This window comes from Hoplias malabaricus, chromosome 3, assembly GCF_029633855.1.
Source record: "Hoplias malabaricus isolate fHopMal1 chromosome 3, fHopMal1.hap1, whole genome shotgun sequence".
NCBI classification, from domain to species: Eukaryota; Metazoa; Chordata; class Actinopteri; order Characiformes; family Erythrinidae; genus Hoplias; species Hoplias malabaricus.
The window spans coordinates 20,453,393-20,464,469 of NC_089802.1; the positions used below are offsets into that span (position 1 = coordinate 20,453,393).

Genomic DNA, 11,077 nt, shown 5'->3' on the forward strand with positions numbered 1-11,077 from the left:
GGCTAGTGTATAGTTTGCATGGATTAAATGATGATAATCCCTCTGTTTTTTTAATTATTATTTATTTATTTTCATCTTTCCTATGGGACATAAATTTGTCCCTGAGCTTTACTGATCATGAACTGCTTGGACAGTACATGTCAGCTATTATGAGGCAAGAAAAGGAGACAAAAGAAAAATTTGAATAACAAAACATGAACTCTATTCTAGGCCAATTCCTGTGTCCTGCAGCAGTGTCCTGACCACCTCGCGTCTGTGACTCTTCTCACGATCCGTCCGGCGGACCCACAATTCCTCGCGTCGAGACAAGATGGAAGAGGGCAACAGCTGCGGGAGAACAATGTTTTGGCAGTAATCCGCTGAAAAGAGTGAACTGTATGCTTCATTTACATCGAGAGACTCGACCGGGGACATGTATAGGTACGAGCTGCTGATTTATATAATAGTTTTGACCATTATCAAACATTCGAAAGCTTTAAATACAACGTCGCAATCGAGATCAAAGCGCTGGGCGCCGCTGGAGCGCGAGTGAGAGAGAGATGCTGTGAGCAGCATTGTTTCGTCCCTCGGTTGAACAACGCGCTCAGTGATGCTGAGTGTTTACTAACGGCAACATCGACTGGAAATTTGTTCAATTCAACAAGCTCTGCCAAAGAAACATTTAAATAGATGCCGCTCTGAAAGTGGCCTACGGCTGAATGTTTTGTCTCATTTAGTCCCTCATGATTTAGAACATTTGAACGCAGTCCAGAGCATGTTTTCATTTTGATTAAATGCGTCTTACTGCTGAATATTTTTAGGACGTTTATTTCAAAGGCTGCCACAGAATCCTCTAATAATCCAGGCAATGTTCTGTAAACGGAGATAGTAACTGTTATAATGCGGCCATTTAGCACAACAGATTATAATTAGCTAGTTGTGGCTAGCGGACTAGCTAAGCATCGCTAATGCTAGTAGTAGCCCTTTTTCATTGAGATTCAAATTGGTTAGCGTGCTAGCGTGGTTAGCTTTGTCGCTAGTTATGATCAGTTTCCATTATACGAATAGTTAGCAGAGCATGGGTCTTTTTTATCGCGATGTCCGCTAATAATGGCCGAATGTAGGGATAATATTTTTTTTCTCTTGCTCCGAGAGGCGCTGGGTTTAGCTGAGTTCCCCTGTGCTGGAACTGTTAACTTTAGCCACTGGCCTTTGTTTTCGTACTTCGCTCAAGGCGACGACTTTAAATGTTAAATTTGAACTCCGAATCAATAATTATTTAGTTTTTTTGTCTCGCGAAAACAAAGCTATGCTGCTCGACTGGCTAGTTCTTCAGGCGGTGATTTATTTGTTCACGGACTCGGGCTCAGTCCCTATGAGCTCCGCGTTCCTTACGTAGTGCACTACACAAGTCCTAAAACAGTGGCTCCTGCTCCCAAACCGTGTATTAATCTCACAAAAGAGTGGTGTGGGATTCAGTGCCGCGCAGAAATGACGATACTTTAAGTATAAAACGTAGTACCATTCATGAAAGTTTATAATTCACATACACTGCGCTGTGTAAATATCAAGGGGCCGATGAGCCATTTGAGACTACCTCGGGGAACGTTATTGCGTTTTAAAGCTGTTTTCAATATCGACAATATCACCAGATTTCTTCACATATAACTTAACTCGTCCGTTTAACCCAATCAAGAGCTAACGCAATCCTTTTGGCCGTTGTATGTTTACTACATCAGATATGGAATATAATTAAAGCTAAACCAGTCGGAGATGCTAAAGCAGGGAGCTAAGCGGTCTACGGCTATATATGGCTGGGTCCCTCAAAGGCTTCATAAATTCAGAATATCGTTAAATGGTGGAACGAGCATTGCATTAAATATACTGTTTTTCGCAGTCTCTCTCTTAATAGTACAACGCCTTTTGGGAAACTGGGCCTTGGTTAGCCCCTCGGTGCTGGGTCGAGCCTCCACAATAGACTCCCTGTAATCAGAGAATTAGTAAATCACAGGACAGACAATAAACCGAGCTACCATTTTAAAGATCAGTTTTATATTTTGATTAAATAGAAGATATCTAAACAGTCTCCATTTTTATAAAGCCACAATGTAAAACACTTACTGAAAACCCCATTAATAATTTTTCTCAAATATTTGTGTATATTATTTGATGGCAAATAGTTCAAAATGCTCTTTTTTGACATGTAGAATCACGATCAACTTAAAAAGACTTTTAACCTTCAGTGACCTTTATGTAAAATGTTCACCACCATCATTTATCAACTTGATTGCATACATCTTGGGTATTCTGTGGTGCAACACTTTGCAAAAAGCAGGAATTGCATTGTACATTTTTGGAAGTTAAAGCTGTTTGAGGCTTGTACAGTGTTCTGTTTGTGTTTTGAATTTTACTTCTCATCCCGTTTCTACTTCTGTAAAGCCAGTAGCGGTGTATAGTATGGTATTTTGGATGAACATTGTTATGATAAACAGTTTATCTTCCAGGTCATATTTTTAATTGTTGGATACTAAAAGACACTGGCCAAGTTCATGTGTTAGTTTGTTCTCTTTAACTAGATTTAATGGTGGTAAGTTTGTAAAACACACAAACTAAATCATTTTACAAAGAGGGTTTAAATCTTTTTTTAAGTTGCATTACTGCCATATTTGGCAATTTCAAGATATATTTAGTGGGTATCAAATGCTATTATTTATCCAGATTATTTTCAGTAGACCTCAGATAATCTGATCCTCAAATTAGTCCTCATCCAGTCATCAATATAACCCCATCTTATCTCTGTTAATCAAAATGAGATATTCGGAAGTTATTACCAAGGAAAATTTCAATAATGTTCTTAAAAGTGGCTTATATGAACAGTACACCAGATTCCATTGTCAATTTGTCCCGGCTCTATCTCCATTTACTCCTGTGCCACACACCTGCAGTTTGAAAGTGCTGGTCCTGAATTGACACGATTGCTTCCTTAGATTTAAGATGTAAGAAACTATTGCTGTCAAATTCTATAGAATGAGTTTGGCACTCTGCAGTTTCATAGCAGAAATGCTCAGCTATGGTGCTGTGGTAATTTCACAGAGCCATGTTAATAAGTGTGTGTGTATATATATATATATATATATATATATATATATATATATATACTTTCACTCGTTTAAAGATTTTCTAATCTGCAGTATTAGCTAATTTTGAGTATACATTACAAAAGAATGAGTACTCCAAAAGTAATTAGTTAATAATCAAGCACTTAATGATTTATGCCTTTTATGCAGTGTATCCCATCTCCTGAGCTGAATGTGTGTTGCCCTCTTGAGGAACCGACAATGAGTATTATCCAGGACAAGCTAGGCAATGAATTTCTGCGTAACGGAGGGATGGACCCAAACTTCCCCACCAGCATGATCATGTTCAGCCATTTACCTCCAGTCACCAGCTTCACACGGCTCACTTCCCAGCCAGTGGTGGCAGATCTGCCTCAGGAGATGATTCTGAAGAAGGAGAGGGATTCGCCAGAGCATGGTGGTGGCTTTCTCCACAGCATGGGCATAAAGCAGGAGAAACCAAGTGAACTCGACTACCGCCTCCCAATGTATGGAACAGGCCCAGGAACAGTACCAGGAGTAAAGAGTACCGACATGCTGGACATTTCATCTGGCAACCACCAGAACATGCTTCTACATGACCTCAGCCTCAGCAATGTAAGAATTGAAGGCCAATGGACAGGATTGATTTTGTATTTTTTACATGAAGTTTTGGCATGTGTATATTATCTTGATGTTCATCTATATGTATTATTTGCAGTATAGTGACAGAGATTTTATTTTATTTATTTATTTATTTGCATGGGCAGGTTTTTAAACAAGCTTAATTTTGCTCATTTTTGCTTAAACAGCAGTTCCCTGGAAGATTATTAAAAGACCCAAAGGAGCCAACACACAAAAGAGGGAGGAGGACAAATGGAGAAGGACCAGAGGGTAAAGGCAGAAGGAAGCGAGGGGATTCCACGAAGGTGCTCACATTGTTCTAAATTATTATCTCGCAGTGTCTCCTAGAGCTAAAATGTTAATAATTTTTGTAAATAAATTGCAAATTTAATATTCTTGCATTTCATGTGACTTCACGTTGCATATTAGCTGCAGATTTGAGGGTTTACTCATTATTCATAAGTACACAAAAACTGGGATGTTCACATAGAATTGTTTTTTTTCTGAATGATTAGTACTCATTTAGATTTTAAAATGCTAGAATTATAAGTGATAAATTAGACAGACAGTAAAAACTTACTCTCCAAGAATTTGTTACAGGATTTGCACGATCAGCTTATAACAGCGTTAAAACAATGTGTCAAAGGAATATATAGCTTGTGATGGTAGACTTTTATGAACTGAATCACAACATGAGTGAAATAACAGGTTTACCTTTTATACGGTCTCTATATAAATAAATCTCACAGATTTGGCCATGAGAGCAGAGAACTTCACTGAAAGTCAAAGTGCTAACAGCTTTTCATTAGATTTTGATGTGCTGATGTAAAATAACAGCATTCTCCTCCCAATTATAAAACCCAGTAGGACACTTAAATGCTTTGATGTGAAGAGGTGAAAGTGGCTCTAAATGATTGAAATTACATTTGTAATAAAATAAAACTTAATAAATAAAACAATTTAATGTATATTACATATATTTAATATTAATATAACCTTTTTGTTGCAGTAGTTTGTTCTTGAAATTAATAAAGTATTTTTCATTGTTTCATCATATTGACAAGGGTATCATTATCGTGAAAATACCTTGAAATTTTGTGAAATTATTTTAGGGCCATGTTGCTCACCCCTAATAAATTATTTGAACACAACAACTGTCCTTCACATTGCGTGAAAATTCTGTGATGAATGGACTAATAGAAGTGTTTCACAATTGCTTGGAATTAAATCTTTTTATATTGACTTCCATTGTAAATTCTAATGTTTTAATTGGACAGAGGCTATATATTCATGTTATATCACCTGTTTACATTAGTGATACATTGCAATGGTAAATTTTTGGGCTCCAAAAAGACAGCCACAGCAAAAAAAAACCATGTGCAAGTCTTACATTTTTTTTTTATTATTTTATTTCATTCTTTTATTTTTTAAGCAATTTTTACAATTGCTTATGACATAGGCTATGGAAAAATTGCCATGCCTCAAAATAAAATGAGAAATTTAGAGGATTAGGGCCTTTCAGAAATAACCAAACATTTGAGCTATGTACTTTGAAACACAGTTTTCCCACAAATGTAGAACTTTGGACCATTCCAGATAATTAACTACTTTTCATTTGGTTCTGTCTTGTATAGTCACTGATGCTAGATGGAGAGGGAGCTCCTCTATCTCCTAGTTCCAAACCACACATATGTGAACACTGCAATGCTGCCTTCCGTAGCTCCTACCACCTGCGGAGACATGTGCTTATTCACACAGGTGAGAGATTTTCATTGCCAGCCCCAGGCACATACAGTTCTATTGCCAAAGATAGTTTTCAGTTGGATATTTAATGGTATATTTTTTAACATCGATGGTGGACTGTTTGTATTTCTGATTACACAGGTGAGAGGCCTTTCAGGTGCAGTCAGTGTAACATGAGCTTCATCCAGAAGTATTTGCTACAGAGACATGAGAAGATTCACAGTGGTGAGTACCATTGTAAAAGAAGTATGTGGTGTATATGTTTATATAGGTTTTTACTTTTATAAGATACAAAATAATATTTGTTTATAGAAATAATCTGGAGAACCTGAGAGTAATTTATTTTTACATAAAACGTCACTGACACCTTAAGGTATGCATCAAACTGTATTTGCTTCTGTTAATAGGGGAAAAGCCATTCAGCTGTGACCAGTGTAACATGCGCTTCATTCAGAAGTACCACATGGAGAGACACAAGAGGACACACAGTGGAGAAAAGCCATATAAATGTGATACCTGCCAACAGGTGAGAATCACATTGATCACAACATTAATCTCTGCCTACGAGCACAGTCATTTTCATTTGCACACTACCAAAACATTTGCATAAATGAACGTATGTTTCATGTAACGGATATGTAAATGAGGTACTGGTCTTTTGACATCATGCATTGAAGTTCATGCACTGACTACACTGCAATTTAATAAATCAGTTCATTAATGTTTTGTACTTTGTTCAGCACAGTTAAGTCTGCACTTATTTTTATGCACCTTTAAAGAATTAGGCCCATTGTGCTTAATTGTTTTATGTATGAATTATGTGTAAACATTCAGATCTCACACCCACTTTCCATAATATTCTAGCCAATATGTAAAATAATAAAACTACATTAATTAGGGTGGTCTTGTTATCTGAGTAGTTGTAGGGCAGAACATTTGATTAAAGCTTGTGCAGGATTGAGCTGAGTTAGAGGCAGAGAGGACTGGTTGCATGATTCCTTGCTTTTCACATTTGATTCTGTTACATGATGCTCCTATTTTGAAATTAGTTTAAGGCATTTAGCCTACTAATATCAGATTACAGATGAGTATCTGAAAAGGAGTACTTTTTAATTTGAGATGATTTAATATTTAGTAATCAACAATAAAATTTCCAATACTAATTTAAGTTTTCCCTAGTGTTTATGTAATTTGCTCCCACCTTAATGTAGCAAAATTAGCATGTACTGTGTTGTATGTTCAGTTTGTGTCTCTTCTGAAACTCATTGTGTTTCTGTCCCCTGCTTGCAGTATTTCTCTCGTACAGATCGTTTACTGAAGCACAAGAGAACCTGTGGAGAAGCCATAAAGAAGGGTCTGGACCCAGGCATGCTGGACCTCGGAGATGATGACCTCGGACAGGGCAGCTACTTACACACTCAGGGAAATGCCAGCGCACCACCACGCAAGAGGGGCAAGTCCAAGAACGGTGGAGAGGGTGGAGAACGGCGCAGAAAAAAAGCAGCATCTGCCGGAGCTGGAGGTGGACAGATGCTTGGCTTGCAGGACTATGCTGTTGACCTCCCCACAGGCTCTGGCACGTCCTCTGTTGGGGACTTGGCCAACACCAGCATGCAGAACCAGCACGTTCGCAACCCCAGGCTTGCCTTCAAGAAAGGTGGACGCAAGGGTGGAGACAAGAGCCTACTCTCCATGGATGAGGCCAGCTCCAGCTCAGGTCTCCATGAACAGAAGCTGCTGGCTCCCAAGTCCATGGACCTGCAAGGTGCAGGAGGTATGGACAGTCTGGCACTTCTCCAGACATCCTCAGGGTCAAAGCAGGGGACCAGCAGCAACTATGATGATGCCATGCAGTTCCTGAAGAAGAGAAGGTACTTGCATGCTGTGAATAGCAGTGACTATGGCTCAGTCCACATACCTCCTCAGCAGACTGTCATCCAAGGTGGTATAGGAGAGCCCACTCTGGCCTTGCTTGACACCTCCCCATTGGTCAGTGTTGATAGCAAACATGACAAGTCTGGCATCCCTGATGAGGTACTGCAGAGCCTGTTGGACCACTACTCCCACAAACCTGATGGCTCCCATCATGATGTGACCTTTGATCTCTCCGACCAACATCACGTAGAGCTGCACCCTGCTTCCGCCACCCCTGACCTAGGAGCAGACGAAAACTCCTCAAATGGTTCTGGGGACAAGAGTGGAGTGATGAATGAGTACTCCAAGTTTTTGCTGCAGACACTGGAAAGGACCAGCCATGGTGGCAGCTTTTCTCTCGGCCCCAGTGGCCCCTTTATTGGCCTGCTGTCCAGCAATAGCAGCCCGGCCAGTGGCCTCTTCCATGACAAACATGTGTACACCACTTCGCCCCTGGAGTGTACTTTCGGGCAGTCCGTCCCCTCCCCTCTAGCTCCTTCCAGTTCCTCCTCGGCTCTACCAAAGTCCCACTTCAGCATGCTGGTGGGCTCCCACTCCCCCTCGCATGCCTCCCCTTCCTCCCAGCAGGGCTTTCACCTCGGCAGTCTGGAGCCCACTGCCCACCAGCAGCTGACCCCGTCACAAGAGCTCACTGAGCAACTGGACAAATCCCATTCGCCTCCCTATCCTCTCACTGCCCAGGAGCTCACCAATGGAAGCGGGCAGAAAGAGCAGATAAAAAACAGCAGCAACACAGCCAACGGCATTGGCAGCGGCACAAATGGCGCTGGCCCTTACCCCTTGACACCAGCATCTGACCTGACGGCCTTGGAGCCCTCCAAGGATGTGGAAATGCGCTCCACGTACCAGATCGAGAACTTCGCTCAAGCCTTTGGTTCCCAGTTCAAATCCGGTCGACGGACCCCGCTGGTTTACAGTCCCGACCCACAGGTCGGGGTCGGAGAGGTCAACCACCGAATATCACGGACTCCCGTGTCGGAATTCTCAGGGTATACTAGTCTGTTAGCTGACGTTAGTGAGCCAGCTAGCTCAGGAACCAAAACCCCAACAAGCCAAAGCTTCAGATAAAGGCTTTGGTGGCCAGCTTAAACCCGTAGTTTGGGATGAGAACTCTCCCCAGTGCCCTCCCTATTGAATCCCCTGTTTTTGTTTTTTAATTAAGACAGAATATTAATTATTACACTGCCAGATAATGTTAATACAATACTCTACCAGGGAAGGTCTGCAAGACCTCAAATGCAATTTTTTTGATATTCTTTTTTTCAAATATGTATTTTAGTCATCTGTTTTTAGTGTAGAGGATTTTCATCATAGATTTCAGTGTGATTTTTAACAAGGATAGATGGTAGGTAATGACTGGCTTGACTTTTCATGAGCCCTGTGTTTTAGCAATCATAGAATTGTAAAAAGTAGAAGATTTATAGTAATAACAATTGTCAGGGTGTGGCCCAGTGTTCCGTGGCAAAAATGTCGGCCTATTGTCTGTTACAATAATTGAAAGTATTACTCAGGAAAAATTATTATTATAATTTTTTTTTTTTTTTTTTTTTTTTTTTTTTTTTGTTAGGTGCAACTAGCACTCTTTGAAGCATACTTTGAAACTACAGTGAATCTTTGTTTCTGAAATTCCTTGAGGAGAAAGACTACCCCATTTTTCAGCCTACCTATTCATCTGATCACACTGGTGACTCTTTCCACTACTTGTACATATTCAGAGATTAAGGTACTTTTGATGTCAATGTGAAAACACTCGCATAACTTCAATCACTAAGAGCCAGATGTAAGGCGCAGACACATTCACAAACATACACACACACGCACGCATTCACACACAAATTCTCATGGAAACCTATGTGCATGCATGTAAATATTTATAAGTAGCCTCTTTAAGCTACTGAGATATGGCCTCAGGGTGTGTTGAACACTGATTCATACCCCCTTTGTTAAACTTCATCAGCTGTCATCCATTTTTATTTTATTTCTCAAGGAATCAAATTAGCACTTTTAACCATTGAAGACAAAAATTGTTGGATTACAGATACGGACATGCTTTTTTTTCTTCTTCTTTTTTTAGGTGAAAAACTGTGAGATTTTTTTTTTTAATGGAGAATGATGTTTGTTGTTGGGGCATTTGCTTTATTTACAGATAGATGGGTGGTTGGGGAGGGTTATTAGCATGATTTATTTGGGTTAGTAATTGAAACGGATGCCATACCAATTTTATGTGCTGTCTAACCTTGGGTTGTAAGCTCAGGGTTTATTCATATTGAAAGTGTATTTAAGTATTAAATATGTTTGATTTGAGTGAATAGCTGCAATTGGAGTTCTACCTCTCAGCAAAATTACAAACCAGATGCCTGATGGACAAGACAAAAAAAGAAAAAACAAAAAAAAAGGCAGACATCCCTTTCAAGTTCTTGCTTGGAGAACGTCTGAGTTGATGACCTTTTAACAACATGCAAATCTGAATGGTTGGACCTGAAGCTGTTTATTTTTTATTGAGCAAGGAATCAGGAATGACGCTGAGTGTGGAGAAACTTTAGTGTCCGAGACGAGGTTAATGGTGTCTTTCACCACCAATGCAATTTTTGAGGTGCCCTTGAATGGGGCAGTGGATCGCTGTGTCTTCCTCTGTTCCACTTCCACTGCTCCCATCCAGCTGAAATCGGACCCAGCAGTGGCCTCGGTTCTTTCTCCCTGACCTCAGTGAGCAGGGAGCAGTCACACACACCGACTCTGCATCAGTGTTAGGGGTCAAAGCCTAAACGCTGCACTCCAAACTTGCCCCATGCTTTTAAAGGAAAAAAAAAAAGTGTAAAAGAAAAAAAAATAGTGGCAAAAAGAATAAAATTGACCTAAATATACCTCATATCACTGTACAAATGAGAATCCAGGGACATGCGTTTCATGTAGCGTATGTAGTTGTAGTATGTCAACCATTTTGTATGATCATATATTGCCACCTGTGTTTACAATTAGTTCATGTTTGGTCTGTTGATTTTATTTTTTTTCTCCTCTTCTCCCCCTCACTTTCCCCCTTTTTTTTCTTTTCTTTTTTTCAGCATTCATGCCAAGCAGTGTTTCATTCTATTTCCTCCCAGTTTAGGACTTCATGACTGTTTTCCCTGTTCCCCTTCTTTATTTTTGTTACTTGCCATAATGTGTTTTTATATGATCTCTAGAAAAAATTTGTTTACAATAATGTACAAAACACTAAAATGTGTTGTTTTTTTTTTTTGTATTTTGATTTTGTTGTCTGAAATGCATGATATGAAGTTTTTTTTTTTAATGTATGGCTTTTTTTCTGATCACAATTGCACCAAATTTTTGTAGCAATGCGTCCTCATATTCAGTCTCTCTTTTTTGTGACTCTACAGGGCTGTACATGTCAGATGACTTTATATATGATTAGATAAGCCAATAAAATCTTTTGTTATGAAAACTTGTCAGTGTAATTGTTAGCTTTGCAGACTGAAGTCTAAATGTATATGGGTAGTGTTACTTTATCATGTTTTGTCTTTTGGTGAATGGTATGCTTAATATGGCTCAAGGCAATGAATGTAAAGGTAATGTGGAATTTTATTATTTATTGAATTTAAAGCATGAAGCATTTAGTTCTCATTGTTATAGAGACATTTATCGATCCCCTTAGGGACAATTTCCAAACACAACAGTGAGCAATTCTTCACACACACTAGGGG

The 11,077-nt window shown here is 39.5% G+C and overlaps 1 protein-coding gene across 1 annotated transcript; it reads left to right on the plus strand.

The window, feature by feature from the left end:
• Positions 1-301: 301 nt before the first annotated feature.
• znf281b (zinc finger protein 281b) lies at positions 302-10,792 on the plus strand. Its single transcript, XM_066666489.1, has 7 exons — positions 302-420; positions 3,267-3,692; positions 3,887-4,003; positions 5,333-5,456; positions 5,583-5,666; positions 5,849-5,967; positions 6,732-10,792. The coding sequence occupies exons 2-7, from the start codon at positions 3,318-3,320 to the stop codon at positions 8,442-8,444; spliced, it is 2,532 nt and encodes an 843-aa protein (XP_066522586.1). The 5' UTR covers positions 302-420; positions 3,267-3,317; the 3' UTR covers positions 8,445-10,792.
• The last annotated feature ends 285 nt before the right edge of the window (positions 10,793-11,077 follow it).

Coding starts and splice junctions, on each gene's coding strand:
- znf281b (XM_066666489.1), top strand. CDS start 3,318: ATGAGTATTATCCAGGACAAGCTAGGCAATGAATTTCTGCGTAACGGA. Junction 5,457..5,582: donor ACATGTGCTTATTCACACAG/GTGAGAGATTTT, acceptor CTGATTACACAG/GTGAGAGGCCTTTCAGGTGC. Junction 5,968..6,731: donor AATGTGATACCTGCCAACAG/GTGAGAATCACA, acceptor CCCTGCTTGCAG/TATTTCTCTCGTACAGATCG.